Below are 23,554 nucleotides of genomic sequence, written 5' to 3'. Positions count from 1 at the left end.
AGAAAAACAGAGGAAGAAGAATGTGTGAACTGCTGAATTCTAAGGGACACATTTTCTGCTGTGCCCAATACTGCTTTGTATTGTAGGGGTTAGGTGTTACAAAGGAGCTATGTGTGGCACTGCACTGTCTTTGGCCTGGACATTACTTAAAACAGCTTTGGGGATATAGTCTATAGCACCTGATTGTTGCTTCAAGGATCCATCTGTCAGTTGGAAATTGCTGAAGAGCAGCATGTTCCTGCCATGCCTCACATTTTCTCTGTTGAGTTGAGGCTAGAGGAGGGTTGTAGGAGCTGGCTATGCTGACCCTACACAAACTCTTATGCCAGGTGGACAACACCAGAATACAGTGGGTGTGTGTCTAGATTACAGGGGGGAGTTCAAAAAAAGTAGCCTTTTTATGAAAAAAACTTTCCCTGCATCTAGACTGCTGCCGTGTTCTTTTGAAAGTAAATCGAAAGAACACGGCAGTTTTTTCGACCATGGAAAAACCTCGTTTTATGAGGAAGAATGCCTTTTTTTGAAAGTGCTCTTTTGAAAAAAGGTGCTATGTAATGCAAATACTGCTTTTTCAAAAGAGAGCATCCAGACTGTCTGGGTGCTCTCTTCCAAAAAAGTGGCTTGCTTTTTCGAAAGTACTGGTTGTAGTCTAGACATTCTTTTTTGAAAGTATCTTTCAAAGAAGCCTCTTTCAAAAGAAGCTTGCAGTCAAGACGTAGCCTGGGAGTCCCCAGCTAGAGTAATTCAGCCAGTTGATGGCCCTTTTCCACTTCCAGCATGACGCAAAAGGGCTGCAGCTTTTAGCAGAATGTAGTCCAAAAGAATTAGAATTAATATTAATCAGTTTCATTTCCTCGATTGTCATCAATATTTGATATTCATTTGTTGTGCACTTTATGAGCCTAGGAAGAAAAGTCTGTGCAGAATATTCAGTGTATGCACAATATGCTATTTTCAAAGGCTTAGAACTCAGACCCACCAAAGCTTCTCACTAGAACTCTCAAAGACACTGTCTCAATGACAGCCCTTCCTGTGACAAATTGCAACTTTCTACCCATAGCTCTTTTGGCTTAACATCTTTTTACCAAAACATCACAAGGCTGTTTTTTTTACTGAGAGATGAGTCTGTTTTCATGTTCTTCCTCCTTGGAAATAATGGAACCACTTCTCTCACTTTTTTTTCTGGGGAGTGGGGTGCAGGTGAACTCCTCTTCAGGAGCACACATCAAGCCAGGAAAAAATTTACTATGAAGGGTAAATGTTTTTGAAAGATATGAGAGTCTGGAAATGGTGGGGGGGGGGGGGGGGGGAATATGATAGAGGTCTATAAATCATGGCTGGTATGGAAATGTTATTTACTTGTTCCCAGAACATAAGAACTAGGGGTCACCAAAGTAGCAGATTTAAAAATAAACAAAACAAAATATTTCTTCATGCAACACAGTCAACCTGTGGAATGTCTTGCCTGATGATGTTGTGAAGGCCAGGGTTGTAACAGGGTTCAAAAAAGAGCTAGATAAATTCATGGAGGATAGGTCCAACAATGGCTATTAGCCAGGATGGGATAGGAATGGTGTCCCTAGTCTCTGTTTGTCAAAGGCTTGGAATGGATGAAGGGGGTGGATAACATGTTTTGTTCAGTCCCTCTGGGGCATCTGGCATTGGCTATTGTCAGAAGACAGGATACTGGACTAAATGGACCTTTGCTTTGATCCAGTATGACTGCCGAGCAGCTGGAGCCCCATGCCCCACCACTAGTGTACTTCCTCCCCCCCCCCCACCCCAGCACCCCTGGAGGTGACTGAACACCCCTTCCCCATTGGAAGCCCACACAGGCTGATTTGTCCTGGGCTCTGCTCTCCACTAGGGATGGCACTATATGCAGCCATCTTAAATGCCCATTGTCTTGAAGAAAACAATCTGGGAGGGTTTCACAAGCAGTTGGAGGAAACAAAAAAACTGAAAACAAGTTCACTGAGAAAAATTGTACAGCTAGCAAACAAAGTTTTCCACATGATCAAGTGGGAGGCAGAGAGTCTTAAAGACTTTGTGCTATGACCCACACAAAACTGCTTTACATTTTAATAAATTGCCTGGTGGGGGCAGCTGCCTAACTAAGGGTACGTCTACACTACAACGTTAATTGGAACTAACTTAGTTTGAATTAGTTAATTCGAACTAAGCTAATTCGAACTAACGGATCCAGACTAAAAAACTAGTTCGAATTAGCGTTTTGCTAATTCGAACTAGCATGTCCACATTAAGTGGACCCTGAAGCGGGGTTAAGGATGGCCGGAAGCAGTGCCGGCAGGGCATCAGAGGAGGACTTAGAGCAGGGAGATACTGTCTCAGGCTAGCCGAGGGCTGTGCTAAAAGGGTCCTGACCCCCACCCCGGACAGACAGTTCTCAGGGGTGCCCTGCTTGCAAAGCAGTCCTGGCTTGGATTGCCTGGACTACCCACACTGGGCACATCACAGCACTCGGCCATCAGACCTGCTGCACTTGCTGCAGGCTGCCATCTGGGGAGAGGGGGCAATCGGGGGGCTGCAGGAGAGCTTCCACCCCCAGAAGCCCGCAGAGCCAGCCCAGTCCTCCCCATCGGGGGCTCGTGCCCCATTCCTCCCTCACCTCCTTCCACTTACCCTTCCCTAGCCCCTCTTCTTGATGTACAAAATAAAGATAACGTGTCTTCCAAAATGGAATCTGTCCTTATTGAACAAAACTGGGGGAGACTTGGAAAAGGAGGTGGGAGAGGGGAAGAGAGAGGCTGGGAGAGGGGAGGGCAACTAAAATGATCAGGGGTTGGGAACAGGTCCCATATGAAGAGAGGCTAAAGAGACTGGGACTTTTCAGCTTAGAAAAGAGGAGATGGAGGGGGGACAGGATAGAGGTCTCTAAAAGCAGGAGTTGGGTGGAGAGGGTGCATACAGTAAAGTTCTTCATTAGTTCCCATAAAGAAGGACTAGAGGACACCAAAGGAAAGGAATGGGTAGCAGGCTTCAAACTAGTAAGAGAAAGTTGTTCTTCACAAAGCAAAGAGTCAACCTGTGGAACTCCTTGTTGCAGGAGGCTGTGAAGGCTACAACTAGAACAGAGTTTAAAGAAAAGTGAGATCAAGTCATGGAGGTTGGGTCCATGGAGTGCTATTAGCCAGGGGGTAGGAGTCGTGTCCCTGCCCAAGGTTTGTGGAAGGCTGGAGAGGGATGGCATGAGACAAATGGCTTGGTCACTGTCTTTGGTCCATCCCCTCCAGGGTCCCTAGGGTTGGCCGCTGTTGGCAGACAGGCTACTGGGCTAGATGGACCTTCGGTCTGACCCAGGACGGCCATTGTAAGCTCAGGGCTCAGGGTCAGGGGTCTCAGTGGACCCCCTTGATTCTCTTGCACACCTGCTCCTGGGTGGCCAGGCTGGCAGCTCTCCTGCCCTAGCCGGCCACTTTCCTGTGCCTAGGTCCACAATGTCTGCACTAGCCCAGGCGGGTGCCCGCCTCTTGCGGTCCCAGGCAAGGTCCCGGGAGCCGCCAGCCTGGTCCCGGGAAGAGGGGGAGGGCTGGGGGGCATCGGGTGAGTGGCTCAATCTGTGCCAGGTGCAGGGTCTGTTGGCTGGGTGCTGGCAGGCTTGCACCTGGCACGGGCACCGTAGCCAACCCCTGGCCCTTTAAGAGGTCCGTGGCTGGGAGGGGGGCAGACAAGTTTCCCTGGTGTTGGCCAGAGTGGCCACCAGGGAAACCTGGGGAGGGCTAGCTTCCCACTAGTTCGAATTAAGGGGCTACACACCGCTTAATTCGAACTAGCTAGTTCGAAGTAGGCTTAATCCTCGTAAAATGAGGTTTTCCTAGTTCGAACTAAGCGCTCCGCTGTTTCGATTTAAATTCGAACTAGCGGAGCGCTAGTGTAGCGCCTATCAAAGTTAATTCAAACTAACATCCGTTAGTTCGAATTAACTTTGTAGCGTAGACATACCCTCAGTGAAATTTTAATTGTACCCTATGGGTGCCTGCCCTATTGCTCTAAGCTTATTTGCCTATCACCTTTCATAACTCCTGGTCCTCTCCCCAAAGCTGCCCTAGAGTCTCCATAGCTCCAATTGGCCTTCCCTTGGCCTTCTCTCCCCCAGCTTCTTCTCTCCCTAAGCTCCCAAAGCCAGTATAGTTGCAAACCTGCTAAGAGTCACAGGGTACATCTAAACTACAGGCTTTTGTCGACAGAAGTTTTATCGATAGGTACTGTTGACAAAGCTTCTGTCAACAAAGAGCATCTAGACTACATCCAGTTCTGTCGACAAAGCAAGCCGCTTTGTCGACATGATAGTGTAGATGCAAAGGACAGTGTAGATGCAATAACTCCTTCTGTTGACAGAATTCTGTCAACAAAAGGCCTTATTCCTCGTAGAATGATGTTTACAGCCGTCAGCAAAACTGCTGTGTTCTGTTGACGTTATGTCAACAGAACTCAGTGGCAGTGTAGACACAGGTACAGTTTTGTCGACAAAACCCTGCAGTGTAGACACACCCTCAGATCAGATCAGATCAGATCAGTGCAGTCAAGATCAGTTCAACTCCTGTCTATAAGAAGGTGGCCAGGTGGGCTGGCAATTTGTGTTTTCCTTGCAGCTGTCATGGAGGAAGCAAAAATTCCCTTCTCTGTTTCCCTTTCAAATGGGATCAGTTGCAGAGGAGTCAGTGAGGGAAAGCATTCAACAATGCAATAGGCAGGCAGAAAAGCAAATGGGCAAGGACAAACACTTAAGAACCTGAGAAAACATTTTGATTGATTTATAGAACACTACCTGTAATTTATGTGGTAACTTTGCAGAGAGAAGATTTATTTAGCCATTTGCATAGCTATGTAATTGCGAAGTAAGGGGTCATGTTGCTATAGCGGTCACTACCTCTGGCATATATTTTTCTCTTTAAAACCACATGTACTGTTTCTGCTATTCTGGCACTTTCAACAGATGTCATGCCTTTTTTTCTATGGTAATCATGCACTCTCTCACCAGTTTTTCTATATGCATGAATAATGTGTACACGTGGAAAAATATAAAGTGTACTAAATAAGACAATTTGACTTCAATTCTGCTTCCAGATACATCACTGGGTATCATGTAAAATCATTTCAAATTTAAGTGCACATAGTGAATTTACAAAACAAATGACTATATGTCTGCATATCTAAGAGCAAGACTCAAATATAATGGAAATTGGATAAATGAAGTTATGTCTGACATGGAAAATGTCATCAGTCATGGTGGAAAAAGGTTTTGTAAAGATCTGTGCTTGCCTGCCTGCCTAAGTCTTCTCCCCCCAGATCACCAGATATAAGTGTTCTTTACAGACTGCTTATATAAATGTGAGGTCTTTCCTCTAATGTCCCCTATTAGATTCCTATTTATGAAAATAATTATTCCCAGTGTTCTTTTTATGTTAAGAAAATATGAGTAGGATACAAACATACCTGATCCAGCACAATTGTTTAAAGTGTGATTATTTTTATTTGTATCACAGTGGTACCTAGAGGTCCCAAGTGAACTCAGGGCCCACTTGTACCAGGCACTGTGCATGCACTGTGCAAGTGAGACCCTGCCTTTATGAGCTTAACATTTAAACATACAAGACATAACAGAATCACAAAGAGGTTAAATGACTTGCCCAATATTATGCAGTGGGTCATTGCCACAGCTGGGAATAAAATCTGGATCTTCTGACATTCTCAGTCCAGTGTGCTGTCCACTAAATCATGGGGCCTCCTTTCATTTACGCTACTTGCTGCTTCTCCCATCAACATTATGGCCATTTGAAATGTAAGCTACTGGCTGCCTTTTACTATTAGGGAAAAGGCACTTTTTCTAGTTCATAATATGCTCGATTACCTTTAGATTGAGCCATGAATATATTATAATAAAAACAAACTTATTCACCTTAAAGCTTTACTGGCTTAAGGTTTCATTGTTGATTCATTATGTTGTCAGTTCTCTATTGGCAGTGTAATGTTTTTTATATCTGGGTAGAGACAGTTTTAGTGGGAGATACGGTTATCTTTAAATGAGCAGGATTTAGCTTCTCTGGTGAGAACAAATTCATCAATGATGAATCCCTAGAGAAACAACTGAAACAAAAATCACAATGCTGCTAGAGATTTGTACAGTTCATCAGTTACAATGCAGTTTTGGGAAGTCTTTAGCAAGTTTTTTCCATTCTTTAATATATAGCACGATACAGCACTTTGTTTTGGGTGGCAGCTACAATCTTACTGTATGACAATAATGAACTAAGACTTAGAACACTTTCTACTGTCCTCTTTTTGTCTCCCCTGCTGTTGATATCCCCTATAAGTAGAAATAAATAACTACAGAGGTAACAAGATGTTGTAACTGATTGCACATCCATGAGACAATTCATATATTCACACACAATCTTTTTTGATAGGCAGGTATTAATATAAAAAATTCCTGATCTGTAGGGAGTTTAGTGATGTTGTAACCTTGGAAAGGTAAATAATATCTCAGGACATACATTTAGAACATATTGGGAGAATTTCAAAAGCACCCAATGGACTTAGGAGTACAAAACCAAGTGACTGTGTTTTCAGTGAGATGTGTTCCTAAACACAGTGTGTGCTTTCTAAAATTCCCCCTCTACATGATGTGAAAGCTTTTAGTGAAACCACTATCTCAGATATCCAGCTTTCCAGTAGTTAATTCAACAGCTATTTTTAACATATCTAATGATCCAGTACAATTTTAAAAAAATGTAAAGTGCTTCACATAGCATTCCAAGCTAAGCTGTCTGAAATCAAAGCACAGAAAGATCAGCAGTCTTATCAACTTCCTCACTTTATATACCAATGGTGAGCAATAAGTGGCCACTGTGGGCTGGATGCAGTTTGCCAGGGTTAGCCCCTGGCAGGCTGCTGTCATGTGTATCCACAGATATAGGCACTTACACTCCTGTTGGCTACGGATCACTGTTCCCAGCCAATGAGAGCTGCAGGAAGTGGTGTCCCAATCCATATTGCTCTGTCCAGCAGGGGTGATCTGCGGCCAGGAACGGTAATCTGTGGCCAACAGGAACGGCTAGCGGCTATACCTGCAGGCTCACAGGTAAATAAAGCAGCAGCGCCTGGCTTATTATCCACCCTTGGTCTATAGAGTATTTGTAATAAAAACCCTCTATAAACTTCAGAGGATTAGCCGTATTAGTCTGTTTCAGCAAAGACAAGAAGAAGTCCTATGGCACCTTAAAAACTTTTGGTATTCACACCTCTTTTGGCACTCACACCTTTTTTGGTATTCGTACTTTCTCATCAATTATTGGGAATGGACCACATCCAGGCTGATTGAATTGACATCGTAAGCACTGGTATCAACATAATAATACAGCACGCTCATTTTTACATGTGTATATATACTTGCCAAACTGAAGTTTCCACTTCATGTATCTGATCAAGTGGGTTCCAGCCCAAATTAATTTGTTAGATCTTAATCTTAAAGGTGCCATGGGACATCTAATTGTTTTTCCCTCTATAAACTCCTTCCAGAATTCCTGAGCTACAGAGTCAGGTGTTATTTATAGTTAAAAAGGTTTCTGTGGAAACAAATAATTTTACTCTCAGAGAATAATAGCAAAAATAATCTTTTCAAATGGAAATTGTCCCTGGCTGAGTGAAAAAAAATCAATCATAAATCATGCTTGATAAAATTTGGTTTGTCTATTTGTGAGTTACCACAGGGCCTAAAGAGAAGTGATCATTTTTTCCTTTTAATATTTAACACGTCAGCAGAAACAGCCTCATGATACGAATGAAGTTAGACCCATTTCATTCTGCCCAGAAACTATGTAAGTTGTAACATTTGAAACTTTCCATATCAAAATTGATTTTTGTGTATTTCTTTGATAAAGAAAGGCTTATTGCCTCAATAATTCACACTTCTCTAATTTGCACCCTTAATTCAGAACACAAATGATGGACTTTCTGCTTTTCCTCAAAATATATATTTTGCATATTTATAATTCATATTTTAAAATGTATTCACCTAGGCCCATGTTTAACCTTGTCAAATATTAAATATATGCAAAAGTAAAAGACACGGATTCCCAACACAAAAGATTTGCTCATCATCCTCAAAGATTATCCAATTTTAGCAACTGTCCATCAGCAGAGCAACAAATAACCATCCCTGAGCCTGTCTCTTCAGTAAAAACCTGACAAAATATATTAGACTTACAACATGCCATGAAATTCAGCAAAATTAATTCCCTAAATATACAAAGGAAGAATCAAGAGCCCTGCCCTTCTCATCAATCCCCTTCTCTTGGAGGTTTTAACTGCAGCACTGCCATTGCATCTATACTATGCAGGGGAGAGGCAGCCTATTACTTACATAGGTACTACGTCATTTATAGAGGTCAAAACCACTGCCTTAAATTCCTTCTTGAAACTAAATTTTCTAAATTTTTTTGACATTGTTTCCTTTTGGACACGCTTGCAGGCTGAAATTATTACAATGAATTAATGCTAACGATAATCCGGGATATCTATCCTCTGCTACTAAGTACTAATTACTGTAATATGATTGCATTAGACTAGACTCTGAGCTTAGTTTATTCACTCAATTTAAATGATCTCAATAAAAAAAAATTTCCCAGGGCTCACTCTGTTTTTCAAGCAGGAACCAGGGTTTCAGTCATTTTAATTCACAGCAATTTAATAGCCCATGATGACTTAGAAAGCAGTAGTTTTTCAAATCTGTACCATCTAGACCAGGTTGGGCAAATTCTGGCTGGACTAGATTCAATCCACATAGTTCATCCCTGACAAGGCCCCACCTCTATATTTACCTTTGCCTCCGCCAAATCGGGTGATCACAGCTCTCATTTTAAGCATTCTAGCTTGTTGGCTGAGACAGAATACTTTAGTATTCTGTTATTCCTTCCACAAAAAGTATTTGTGTAATCAAGCCCAGATTTTAAAGAATCTAAAAGAGAGTGCAGACTGTGAATAGAGATAGAATTATGGAACTACCTGTGATAAAATTAAAATGTTTTAGTGCTTACCTGACACTTGCTAACATTATTCCAACAAGTCCAGATAACTTCTAAGCATCATATCTGTGTGGTCTTTATAAAGACTGTGGACATATGCATGTAGCTTTAAAACTATAGTTGGTGTAATAGGGTATCATAGTGGGTGTAGCACTGAACAGTGGCAGAGTTTCTTAAGCTGATCTTTACTTACTTTTATGATTATATCATATATCATGCATATCTGTCCATGCAGTGCTACAATAAAGGTGAGTTAGAATTATTTATATACAGTGAATAATATTTGTATATGTATGGTGCAATCACTCCATGGGAGTAATGGGGTTTGTTGAATGCTGTCTGCAATGCAGCTATTTTTTGTTACTGTGTATTATGATTTTAACATTCAAACTCTGTTATTGTTTTGTGGTCAGATCTTGAAGTTATGTCTCGGTTTTATTCATTTCTTAGTCACTTCAGTGGGAGCCTTCTTGAATAAGAAATGAATCAACACTCAGCAGGGCCTTGGGATTTGACCCTTTGTTGATATTCATTTATGTTTTTATATACTTGCTAAATAGCATATTTTCTGGTTTTCAATTTAGAAACTGCCTAGTTTTGGACCTTACCTTGAGCAGCGTAAAAAGATAATGGCTGAGAACAAGATTAAACTGAAGCAACAAACCACAACTGTTGTACTTCCTGAGAAAAAGCATTTTATTCCCAAGAAGCCCATTCCAGCAGTCAAGGTAACAAAATTAAATAAATATATTTAATAGTCATCAACCCCCACACTACTGATGTAACAATTATTATTAGCTGTTGAATTGGTTATTGTGTTTCTAAGTTTGCTATACAACGTGAAATAGTGTGTCAACAAAAAGGCAACCAATTTTATATTCAGGTTCTTTCAGCTTTTTAACAGAGTTAGGAAAAAATTAGCTCTTCTTGCTAATGACATTTGTCACATTCAAAAGGCATTTGTGCATCAGAACAATAAAGGTGCATGTGGGGAAAAGATGGTATTTTGAATAATAAATTTAAGGTAAAAATGTTTAAAAATCTCCATTCATTCTGGACATATCCATTTTTGATTGATCAGCTTGAGACACTTAGATCTCAATTTTTAGAGGTGCTAAGTGCTCACATTTCTTCACTGTTTTCAGTAGAAACAGTTCCACATGTAGAAAAATCTGGACAAAGGTTTTCAAATTGGATACCTCAAACTTGAAAATTATTGCCTATATGATTTCTCCTAAGTCACACAGTGACTCAGTAACAGAGTCAGAATAAAGTCTCAACTCTCATGTCTCCTACATCACAGCCTAATGTTCATTCCCATATACCTGAGACCAGACCAGATCATTGCCTCCCAAAACAGGTCCTGTTTTCTCAGCTGAAAGAAGGATTCTGTAACGTAGGAGAACAACGGAAACATTATATAACTGGCTAACGCATAGCTTAAAGAAGTGCAACATTGACGTTGACACTTGGGAGACACTCACCCGGAACTGGCTTCTAGTCATGGTCAACAGCCTCCTGCTGCACCTGGAAATATCTGTCCTCACTGTAATAGAACTTGTGGTCCAAGTATCAGCCTTATCAGCCAGCTGAGGGTACACACTTCCCATGGAAGATGATCATACTCCTCAACGAGTGATCACCATCATCATCATCACCTGAGACCCATTCCTCCTTCCCCACCATAATAACAACACAGTAGCTAATGATTCCAGTAGGGAATTTATAGAAGGTAAGTGTTCCAAGGCCATTTTTATATTGCACTCAGACAAACCCAAGGGCTAAAAAGAAAAAAGTTCAATTCAGTGCAGTCTCCCACCTGAGTCTTCTGCTAAACTTCTGATCACATGAAATAATTGTAGTCAATCAAGGATAAAGGAGAAATACTATGTGACTTGCATCATGTGATATTGTGTATTTGACCTATCACAACAAATGAAGTGTTAATTTGAAATACATCACAGAAAATGGTTTGAAAAAAATGTAAAACTATGCAGAGAGAGGGAAAAGCTTTTCCAGAAAGTTTGCAAATATAGATAATATTCAGTTTGCCAGCACAACTAGAGGACAAAACAAGGATAATTTTGGGTGCTTCTGCAGCTTGTATCAAACAGCTTGAACAGATCTATTGACCTCCACTTCTTTTTTTGTTTGTTTCTTTTGTGTGTGTGTGTGTGTGTACATCTTATTGATAGTGCAATCAGTTGTTATTCTAAAGGGCTGATCTTTCCTTTATATATATGAATAGAGAGAACTTAAAAAAAAAAAGACTGAACATTTTCAAAGACTGTTTGACCTTCAAAGGTTTTATTTTATTTGTTGGGAAAGTACTGATGCAATGAAAAAAAAAGCCAGCTGCATTTTCAATGAGACAGTGTCTACTTCAGATAAACCTAAAACTCGCCAGAAGTAAATAAACCAAATGGGGTAAAGAAAACTTTAGTAGGAGAGAAAGGTGTCAAAAGACAGACCTAAAAAGAGACAGGGAAAAGAACAAAGAGGAAAATGTTTGGATGTGTGAAGAAAAAGCCTGAGGAAGAATAGAAAGACAAACTAGTAATTATCAATAAAAAATAGAAGGTAATGGTCAGACCAGGAAATAGGTTGAAAGATTGTACTGCAGAAAAGGCCTAAATTAAACCCCTTGATCAAATAAAACACCCACTGATGCCAAGATTTAGACACTGTCCTCCTTTTAAAAATATGTTTAAACTTGACAGCCCTAACAGTGTTAATTTTTTCTAAGTACTCACATATGTATTTTTTGATTGTTCACAATAAACATCTTGTGATGTGATGTGTTACATCTGGGTCCCAACAGGCCTCACAAATCCATCTGGGAGCCCCAGCTCCATGTATGTTCTGCAGGGATGTAGAAGTAGAAAGAGAAGAACAAAAGCTCAGGGAACATGTTAGGCTCAGTAATTTATCAGACCCAACCCCTGGGTACAAAAGAAAAAAGAAATTGCAGAAGATTAGTAGGGACGAGCCTTACTGCAAGGGACAGGAAAATGTATACCAAAAAAAGAAAAGTTCTGTTTTTAAAGACTTTAGATAATTTTTTGCATTTCCACAGAGAAATCAACTAAAGAAAATAGTTTATTGCATTTGCCATACCTAAATCCAGGCATTGAAAATCTAAGAAAACAGAACATGTGTATCACCAAAGATGACTCACCACAACCTTTTCAGTGACCATCCTCCAAAAGGGAATGTTTCAAACAAGGCCAAAATTAATGAAAATACTAGCAAGCAAAGGTGATATGTTGCACATCAGCCTATCTACCTCATGCTTCTGCTTGGTAGGCAACTTGCTCCCCCAAAGGAAGGAATTCAGAATTGTTAGCAATAACAAATAAAAAGTCTGGCCACGGGATTTTGCACAGAACACTTATCAAGTTCATTCTGAACATCCATCATTGAGACTGAATGAAAGTCACCCAAAAGGAGAGTTCCTCTGCCCTCTCATGGAGGATGCCATCATCTCAGAACAAAGTGTTCTGCTGTAGACCAATAAGCTAAGTTTTGTTACTTTTGGGCTTGAATAATTTAATGAACTTGACGTAGGGTTACCTTTAAGGATCACTTAACTACTTTAACTGGTGCAGAGTGTGGATGTCCAACTTCCAAGTAGGTTAAGTCAATGTGAGCATGTAAGGCTGTGTGTTCACTGGAAAGTTTTGGTGACAAAAGTACTGTCAACATTTAAAAGTTGCCAATAAGAAAGTCACCAAATCATGAATACACTGCCACACTCTGTCAATATATAGCCACATTGTTAGCTCTCCCATCGACAGAAAGAGCAAAGCAACGTGGTTATGCATTCCACAGTGCCTAGTGTCACCTTCAATTGCAAGGCACTGTGGGAGAGCATAATATAGTGTGTCCTTTTCCTTGCTTCATGTTCCACACCCAGTTGCTGAGACTCCCATGAGCCTCCGGACTTGAGAGTAGTTCATGGCTGCCTATTGCACCTGCAGTGAGCCCTTCTTCCTCGTCTGCTTTCACCTCTTCATCAAGAATTTTTGCAGCTGGGTTAAGTCCTGTTTCTGTTCATTCTCTACCTTCAGAAGTATCGACAGGGTCCTTGCCTGCAGACGGAGGGTACCCAACCAGGATTGTGTCCAGTTCTATGTAAAAATGGCATGTTTTTGCTACAGCACCAGACTAGCTGTTTGCTTGCCTCATCTTCTGGTATGACTGCTAGTGTTCCATTATCTTAGCTCTGCATTTGAAGGTGTCTCGCTCATATTCCATCTCATAAAAGACTGAAGAAATGTGACCATACATGTCCCAGTTCCTGTGGGTCACTCGAAGTTGTCATTGCACTGATACTTCATCCCACTCAATGATGAGATCCAGAAGCTCTGAGGTACTCCAAGCAGGAGAGCGTCTTGAGTGACAGCCACCCCTGATTCCCTGAGAAGATGCCATGAGGAGCACTACATGCTGAGCAAGACAAAAGGAAATGGATTTTAAAGTTTCTGGATCTTTTGACTGGAGGGGCACATTTCTGTTTATCTGTTTATGTGGCTGCAGAGCAGCAGAGTTTAATATGCTGGCCAGAGTGGCTAATCAGGCATTGTGGGAAACATCCTGGAATTCAATATACTAAACAAAAAAAGCTACTATAGTACACACTGTGTGACAGTCAGCAGAAAAGGGAAGGAGAGAAAAAAAGTCTCTCATGGAGGTGGACTTTTTTTGTTGCTGAAATTGGGCATTTTTCGTGACTTTTCTCACATTGCAATGTAAACGGGATTTGTTGATAATAAGAGGTTTTTTGTGACAAAATTTGCCAGTGTAGTCAAGCCCTACATCATATGCCGTGTCTTGACTTCACATCTGGAGAGATGAAGGGAGATTATGATTATCCAGGAAGCTGTAAATAACATGAGAGCTGGTCACCCCTGAGACTGCCTTGCCTGTTGTTTTCATTTCATCCAGCTGCAAATCTCTCGCTCTGTCCCCATATACGAACTGGGGGGCAGTAGAGCGTGGTTTGTGGTAGCTGCACGAACCTATAACTCAGTTATCCTAATTTGTCATTGCCCAGATCTGGTGATTTGTTAATTTTGACATTTGGCTAAATTCAGTGAGTAGCCAGAAACCTCCTTTGTTTAGACTTAAAAACCATCCTGTGTTTGTCCAAGAGCTATTGTAGGAGTATCACTCCCCCTTTCATTTTCTCAAACCTTTCAAAGTCTATAGCTTATCCTTTTAATATTTAGTCTCTTTTTATTTGTTTTTGCTCACCTTGTTTCAGTTGCAGCCTTTATCTCAAAATTCCCTGTCTGCACATATTTGTCTTTTGGCTCTAGTATTTCCAGTGTTGCATTTATATGCAGATACCATAGCTACTCTCCAACCTACCCCAGGTTACCTCCTTATTACTTTCTCTCCTCCCCCATTAAATTTCCTTAGTTTTTTTTCTCATAACTTAAATCCTTTTGTTTCCTTGAGGGCCAATGTTATCTAGTTCACTACTTAAAATTATTTCCTCTCCAACCACCCATCTGTTTATTTAGCTTGTTTCTTCTTTCTGCTACCAGCCTCTTTCTATAGATTACCCCATGCACTAATTTAAATTCTCTGACACAGCTGTATTCATTCTCTGAACTAGCATAGACTATTATGTTCCAGCTGTTGTAAAAAGAAACCTAGTGCCCACAAATCTACATCATTCTTGTTTGAACTACTTTTTAACCATACAACCAAGTTCTGTATCTGCCATCTCTACCTCATTGTGAGTCAAAACCATGCTGCAGCTACACTGGCATGATTTTGCGCAAATACTTTTAACAGAAAAGTTTTCCGTTAAAAGCATTTGCAGAAAAGAGCATCTAGATTGGCACAGATGCTTTTCCGCAAAAGCACTTTTTGAGGAAAAGCATCCGTGGCCAATCTAGACGCACTTTTACGCAAAAAAGCCCCGATCACCATTTTTGCAATCGGGGCTTTTTTGCGCAAAACAAATCTGAGCTGTCTACACTGGCCCTTTTGCGCAAAAGCTTTTGTGCAAACGGACTTTTGCCCAAACAAGAACAGCATAGTATTTCGACAAGAAGCACTGATTTCTTACATGAGATCGTCAGTGTTCTTGCGGAAATTCAATCAGCCGGTGTACACAGCTGGCAAGTTTTTTTGTTGCGGAAAAACTTGCCGGTCTAGACACAGCCTTGCTGTTTTTCAGTCTCTCAGGGGATTATTATGAGATTACATATTTTTGCTAGCAGCTCAGCCACTTCTCAAGCTCAACTATTGAAACTCTGGGATGTGATCAGGAGGGCCTGGTGTCCAGTTCCTCTTTCACGTATCAGTTTGTTCTGGATGCTCTTTTGATATCTCTGTTTCTGGGAGCAACTCATTTTCATTCTCAGAAGGAATAGGTTTCTCCCCACATGTTCTGTGGTGAAGACTAATGCAAATCATTTATATTCTCAGCAATGTCCTCATTCTCTTTAATTGTTCTCATTACTCCCTAATAGCAGGACAGTCCTGAGTCACTGATTCTTTTTTACAGTCTATGGATATATAGGTTGTAAAGCACTCAGACGCTGTGATCAGAAGAACAATACAGATGCTTATACCAAAATAAATAACATTTTTAGGATCCTTCAGGATAAATATTGCTATACAACTGTAAGAAAGTATTATAAATATATTGTATTGCTTTATGTTTAATCATTTTCTTCACTCTACTTTTTCATCATTGTCATGGTCTCACAGATTTGAGAACACTGTTTAGCCATTTCATAGACTAGGCTTTATTTTTCTCTTATAATAATTTAGCACCCACTAATCTTCCACATTATATATGCCAGCCTTTACTTTCTGTCATCTACTCTTTGTAACTGTTCACTTGAGAGTGCTCAAAATTTCTAGTGATGAACTTTTCATTCACTTGTGGGAAGATAGTGCTTTAGACCTTAAAACAAACAATAAGGCCACAGACATATGTGCTCCCTTTGGATTTTTTCTAAGAGACATAATGGTAGTATTGTGCACTGTTCTATAATAAAAGGATTCCTTTTAATTTATGTCCCTCATTTCTTGGGCATATTGTGTTTTATAATGTAATCTGTGTGAAACAAGCAACGGAAACAGCCAGTCAGCAAACCCAATGGTAAACCAAGCATGAACTAAAAAATTTATTTTAAAATACAGTTTTGCTAATATGGTTAATGAAAAGCTAATCACCTTACAATACTTTGCAAGTTACCATTTAAAATGCAGTTATAGTAATAAATGTCAGTGAAAATCAATACCATCTTATTCAACGGAACTGTTCCTTGTGTGAATTCAAAATCATATCTATTTATTTTCATGGCAAAAGGAGTTTTAACTGTTTTTACTCTTGTTAGCAGCAGTAAGTCAATGCAGTTAATGGATTCTACCCTGATTCACTTCTAAGCAACAGAATTGCTAATTAATTGCAATTGCGTGACCAAATTCTCCTGTTGGTTACACCTGTGCATCCCTATTGATGAGCACAGAGTAGCACAGGTGAAACTAAGGAAAGAATTCAAAACCAGTGGGATTGCATTGGTATAATTAAGGACAGAATTTAGCTTGCAGAATTTTATTGCTGGTGGTAAGGCAGAAGCCAAAAAGAACACAGCTTGACTTTCAGAATCTGCCCTGTGTTTTTAGGGCTGGTAATTAGTAGAAACATCATCATACTGTAAACTGTGAACATTTAATCTGGAGGCTATTGAGACAATAAACATGGAACCCCTTGATGCCATTTTAGAGAGTCATTTTTTTGAAGTGACAGGGTACTTTAAATAAAAATCCCAGGTATAGTATTTTTTTCTAAATATTTTGATTCAAGCAAGAAGCTCTGAAATAACTTCAGACATTGCACCTGTAAACATCATGTAAGTACTATTATTGTTTCTTTATTCATATAAATATACATTTCACTTTACAGCTATATAAAGACAAAGATCTTGGTCTAAAAATTGCATCAGCAATAAAGAACTAGCTAACAGAATTTAAAAAAATCATTTTCACAATATTTTGAAGGCACAAGAATGACTTTTTACAATTTGTAATATAGATGTATGTTTGATTCATCATATTGCAATAAACACCTCCTCTATGTATAAAATGCTAAGTTCCCATGCAGGTGTATTCACGTGCATTGTAAGAAGCAGCATGGGAGTTTGCTAAAACTTCAAAAACTTTGCACAACACACATCATTTTTTAATTGTCATTTCTAGGGAGCATTCCTTAAGCTTAATTTATTTTGTATACTTATGGGAGAGTCTCCATTCATACATCTTAAGGCCAAGAGGGACCATCATGAGCATTTAATATATGACACAGCCCTTAAAATTACACAAAGTAGTGCCTTCATCAAATCCATAAATGATTCTTGAACTAGGGCATAGCTTTTAGAAAGGCATGCAGTCTTGAATTAAAACCTTCTTATGCCAAAATAATCCATCAGATTCCTAGCTAGAGTGCTCCAGGTTGATCATGCACAGTATTTCTAGTTTGAACTTGTCTACCTTCAGCTTCTAGCCACTGGATCTTGCTATACCTTGGTCTGCTAGGGTACATCTATGCTGTAGCACTATTTCCTTGGTATTTGCAAGGTTCCAAAACTGAATTCAGTAGCAACCTGAAAAATGCACATAGTGTTTTTTTCTACATTGAATATGAAAATACAGATATGAAAATTAATTTCTATTTAGTTGTGGAGTCATGCTACTCTCAGGTATCAATAGGTCATATTTTATGCTGAAAAGGCATTAATACCCTAACTATGTTGTCTAGTGGGAGCTGAAGGTCTCAACAGTTGGAAAAGGACAGTTGAAACCCTTACCCATATGTTGAGGTGTTGTTACAAAAACGGCAGTTGAGTACTTTGGCACTGGGAAAGAGATGCATCTGTACTTTCCTTTTCCTTCTGTGTGCAGATATGGTGGTTGACTTAGCAACCATTGGCAGCACTTCCTTCCCCCGTTCCTCTACACAGATTCTGCTATTGCATTACATAGTGATAACTGGGTGCATTTGCTGAATATGTCACATCATACTGTATTCTAATATTGTCATTTAAATGATCATTGTTAAGCCTCAGAGTTCTGGCCACTTTTTCTGAAGATGAATGGGAGCCACTCACACCTCTCAAACTCAATGCAGGTTAAAAAGCAATTTTATTACCAAACATACTTTATTTTGAATTCAGTAACAGCTACTGAAAAATATCAAATATCAATTGTTGCATAGTTAAAGTACAGCATCCTATAGTGGGTGGGCAGGCTGAGGAAGACCATGCAGCATCAGTTTACATGTAATTGACATTTTGAAGCTTTCCTTTGCAGTCATAACAACTAAGATTATATTTATCTTGTGTTGAGAAGCACCATCCGGATGATCTGGGTTTGCTCGACATCTCTGAAAATGAGATCGTTCTGAATAATAATAAACCTCACTAGTTTGATTCCCAATCCTGTAATAATTTTGTGGCTTCTGAAATATTAGAAAATAAGGCTTTGGCTATGGTTAATAAGTAATAAAAGTACAAATAAAAGTAGATTTATGTGTATTAATACATGTTTATGTATTTTACAATGGTCACCATTTTTGAGAGATTGCAACCAGATGGAACTGGAAATTGCTTATTTAAAAACTTAATGAAAGGTACATTGATCAAATACCTTGTATTCCTGGATAATAAGTATTTTTATATCTTACATTGAAGAATTCTATATCAGATATACTGTTCTTTCAGATGATGCCTAAACTGAAGCATTCAGTTCTAGAGGTTATCTGTTTCTCATCAGGAGTTTGACATTGGGTGAGGGTTGTGAGTGTTTTACTTGGCTTGGATCAAACCCATAGGCTATGTCTAGACTACATGCCTCTGTCGACAAAAGCATGTAAAATAGGCTACCCGACATAGTCAGTGAAGTGGGGATTTAAATATCCCTGGCTTCATTAAAATAAAATGGCCACCGCGCTCTGCTGGCTCAGCTGATTGTCGGCACAGAAGGGCAGTCCAGATGCAGATCGGTCAACAGGGGAAGCCTTTGTCAATTGCTCCCTTATGTCTTGTGAAATGAGGTTTACAAGAGTGGTCAACAAAGATTTCCCCTGTCGACCAATCCATGTCTTGACTGCTGCGATGTGCCGACAATCAGCTGAGCCGGCACAGCATGGCAGCCATTTTTATTTTCATGAAGCCGGGGATATTTAAATCCCCGTTTCATTGACTGTCAGGTAGCCTATTTTACATGCCTCTGCCGACAGAGGCATGTAGTCTAGACATACCCATACTGATAATCACAGTTTTTACCTTATCTATAATGGAAAATTACTAGAAATCCAGTACTGCAGTGACTGTTACAAAACTCCTATAATGTACAGAGATCTAGCTACTACTGTGAGATATGCATTTTTTTTAAACTGGGGTAAAACTTATCTTTCATTTATTTAGTTCAAATGTATTTTAATTATGTAGAATCTTTAAAATGACTTAACAAATTTTTCAAATTCTGGTCCTTTGTAAATTGTCACTTTCAAATTGTCACTTTGTAAATTGTCATTTTTCAAATTCTGGTCCTTTGTAAATTGTCACCCCATCCGATGGATAGTATTCAAAGTTTTATTAATTTCATGAGTTGATTGAAATCAGTTATATTTTCCTCCAACATCACTATCCATGAGACTAGTATCACAGCAACATTCTTTTGCTGCCAATGCCAATATACACATTAAAAATATACAGCATTAAAAATTCAGCATATGCTAACAGTTAGCACACAGCAGAATCTGAGATACCAGTTTTCCCTGTGCTTGGAATATAGAGTAACTATGGAAGCTTTATAATACAACCACTGTAGAATACTTTTAATATATATTGAAGTATATATTATTTTTGTGCAGAGAGGATTTGAGAAGGGAAATACTACTTGTGTGCCTTGGGGACAGTCGATAATGTATATTGATTCAGGGCAAGAGCGTGAATGACCACATTTGCTCATAAAGGGTGAAATTTGGTCACCCTTGGCAATGAGCTTTGTGTTTGAGTGTTACTACCCGGAATATTATGGAGCAATATTATGGGCTGATGGGCTTCTCAGATGCTACTGCAGACCATCAGCTACTGATGGTGTTCTCTGCAGCTGTTACAGCAATGGAATGTCATCACAGCCATGTCTCCAAATTACAGACAGTAATGCATCTCCCTGACCCTCTCTGTGGGGGTTACCTGTATGGTTACTTCAAGGAAGGGGTACAGAGGTAGCAAGCCTGACTACTACTAAACACTGAGCTCTATCTAATGGGAACTCTTTTTCACTATTGCTGAAATATCTTGCATGCTTCGTGTGTCAAGCAACATTCCACTTATTCTGATGAACAAACAGAGAGAAAGAACAATGACATGGGAATGTTCTGCACCACATGAGAAAAACCAAAGACAATCACTGTAACATAAGAAAACATTGTAATCATAGGGGGTAGCTGTGGAGAGTTAAATTAATCCCTGAGTTATATTCGCTTCTCTGCTGCTATCAGTTCACTCTATAATCGTGAATATGTCACTGCTGTTATTCCACATGTAAAATGAGAACATAATGCTCATCCACTCTACTAAAGATATCTAAAGCTGACAAGCGCAACACACAGGAAGCACAAATGGGTTTACATTAATGTTGTCTAGTTTTTGTTTGAGAGAGAAACTTGTTTGCATCTGATACATCACATTTAGCCTTCTCTAAGTATAATTGCATGCATTTAGTTTTATTAAGCAAGCATTTAGGGGTCTGCAAGCTTCCATTTGCACAGGTAGTTCCCTTGAACACAAGTGTTGTTTACTTGAAAAGGATTTGAAGGATGAATCCCTGGTATTGTAAGTTTACAATAAAGAGCTGATTCTCAAGCCATTTGCTTGTCTTCCGATGGAGACAAAAGTGATGTTTGTTGGTCTCGTTGTCCCTTTTCGTTTAATGATGTCCCTTTCTTTTTCTACATTGAATACTTAAATCTGTGCTAATGAAAAGTGACCAAGGACAACCACATTGCATGTGTCACATCACTTCTCTTTTGTGCCTATAGTGCTACATAATGGTGGCTAAGCATAAATAAATTAAATAGCACATTTTAAATGAAGTGATAAATGCATAGTATCATTGTGGACAGACAAACATTTGTAGATCTGCCTACATTGTAACTTTATGTGCATTCAATACCCTTTATCTACATTTTATGATATAGGAAGTGTGAGAAATATAGCAAATTTTAGCATTTATTTCCAAAACTTTAAATATTGCCAGGGTAACTAAAGAAATTATCATGTTAAAATACTGTACAGGGTTCTTATATGCCCATTTTTTTAAAAAAAAACCACCAAACTTAGGAATCTTCTAAATTATTCTGTTTTTTCTCCCTAGGATGTAATTGGAAAAGCACTGCAGTTCATTGGAACATATGGTGAGCTTAACAACACAGAGCAAGTTGTGGCTCTGATTGACAAGGAAATGTGCATCAACTGTGGCAAATGCTACATGACCTGTAATGATTCTGGCTACCAGGTAAGAACACAGCTGTAATTAGCAAAAAGGCACAGTGAGTTATCTTTCTGTTTCTGAGAGAGAATCCACCTCCTGTTAAAGCATGTGGCAAAAACAGCTGTATATAATATTGGCTTTTACCACCAGCATAGTCTTTATAACACAAGAACGAGGGGTCACCAAATGAAAATAATAGCTAGCAGGTTTAAAACAAACAAAAGGAAGTATTTCTTCTCATAATGCACAATCAATCTGTGGAACTCTTTGCCACAGGATATTATGAAGGCCAAGACTATAATTGGTTCAAAACAGAACTAGATACATTCATGGAGAATAGCCAGGATGGGAAGGTATGGTATTCCTAGCCTCTGTTTGTCAGAAGCTGGGAATAAGCAACAGGGAATGGATCACTTGATGTTTACCTGTTCTGTTCATTCCCTCTGGGGCACCTGGTACTGGCCCCTATTGGAAGACCAGATATGGGGCAAGCTGGGCCTATGGTCCAATCCAGTATACGTTCTATACTAAACTGAGAGAACCTTGATGGATGCATTTTTAAGGGTTTTCCATGTACCAGTCATTGTGGATTTTGTTGGAAACTTCACTGCATGCTGTCAGAGCCAATCTCTATGACATCTACATCAGGCATTTTTTGTTTTACTTTTTTTGTGGGGGGAGGGGTTATAGGGAGCAAATAAATGAAGATTCAGTATGGACTGCTGCAAATTCAGTTCTTCAAAGGTCCTTGGGTAACTAAGGAAGAAGCAACATGATTCATCCCCCTTCAACCCAGAGGGCAATGGGAAGAAAGAAAATATGCCCACCTGCCAGGTATTCATTCAAAAATCTGAGCTTTGCTGGAAGATTGTGTGTCTAACCTTGAAGCAGTCCTGATTAGGGACATATTTACATCCGTATGAATCAGCCCTCCAATATGATGAAATAACTGCCCTGGGGATTAGAAAGGGCTTGGTTGGTTGATAGGCCCAGACATCACTGTACATGTCATGATTTTGAGCTTTGAGAACTGTTCAAAGGAAACTCTTTATTCCTTAAGTTCTACCATATACAGTAACATACAGTTCTGTGAAAATCACTGTATTTCTGTGAACTGTTCTTTGCCCTACCATCGCACATCTAATAAAAAGAAAGGAAAGCTAAGATTTGCCATTTTAGGTAGCCTGTTCTCTTCTCAAACTTAGTAGGATGCACTAAAATCCCTGTGGAAGTCAATAGTCCTTGTAGTATTAATTTTCATGACTCCTATCCACCCGGTATAGCCGTCTGTATTTTAACTGGGCAACAATTCTATATATTTCAATATCTTTATTTTGAATTAAAAGTATTTTGAATTCCTTATGTTTGATAGTAAAACTGATTTTTAACTAAATGTAAATATGTTTTTGTAAAAATCATTTACTGCAACAATTAATATGGGGCAAAACAAAGCACTCTGATTTTTCTCTTATTTTTTTATGTTTAAGCTAAGCCCAGACTGTGCTATGACAGTAGCCTAATTTTTCTAGCACTGATACTGAATGTTCCATTTGGCCTATCAGCCTTCAGGGTCTTCACGCCTTTGCTATCTTCCCTTATTGGATCATAAGTATCTCCCCATGCTTTCACAGCGTTTGTCTATTCCACTGTGACATCAAGCTCTATAGAGCAGAGTTCCTTGGTTCGAATCTCCATTCAGTCCACCAAACCTTGTCATCAGATTAGAAGAGTCATTGTAAAGTCCTGAAACCTAAGCTTTCACCCAGCTACCCTAAGCTATTTTAATAGAAAAAAATTATCCCAATAGGAAACAGTTTTAAAGCTGTAAATGCAATTTTAAAATTCAAATTTAAAAAGCCATTTGTCATTTTGAATCAAAATTCTTTTGGTAAATAAAGTAATTTAAACCACAATAAATGCTGTAAGCACACTATGTGAGGACATTAGGGCTATGTCTACACTGCAGTAGACATAGCCCAGTATCC

General features: G+C 39.4%; 1 protein-coding gene across 4 annotated transcripts in view; it reads left to right on the top strand.

The window, feature by feature from the left end:
- DPYD (dihydropyrimidine dehydrogenase) overlaps positions 1-23,554 on the top strand; it is a 675,852-nt gene that overhangs the window by 647,072 nt on the left and 5,226 nt on the right. For all 4 annotated transcript variants that reach the window (XM_075936591.2, XM_075936588.2, XM_075936587.2 and 1 more), the window contains 2 exons: positions 9,629-9,772; positions 21,453-21,593. In XM_075936591.2, coding sequence (XP_075792706.1) covers positions 9,629-9,772; positions 21,453-21,593 — 285 coding nt within the window. The remainder of the gene's footprint in view (positions 1-9,628; positions 9,773-21,452; positions 21,594-23,554) is intronic.

Source organism: Pelodiscus sinensis, chromosome 9 (genome assembly GCF_052426305.1).
Source record: "Pelodiscus sinensis isolate ZL-2025 chromosome 9, ASM5242630v1, whole genome shotgun sequence".
Lineage (NCBI taxonomy): Eukaryota > Metazoa > Chordata > Testudines > Trionychidae > Pelodiscus > Pelodiscus sinensis.
This window is presented reverse-complemented; position numbering and strand designations above follow the sequence as displayed.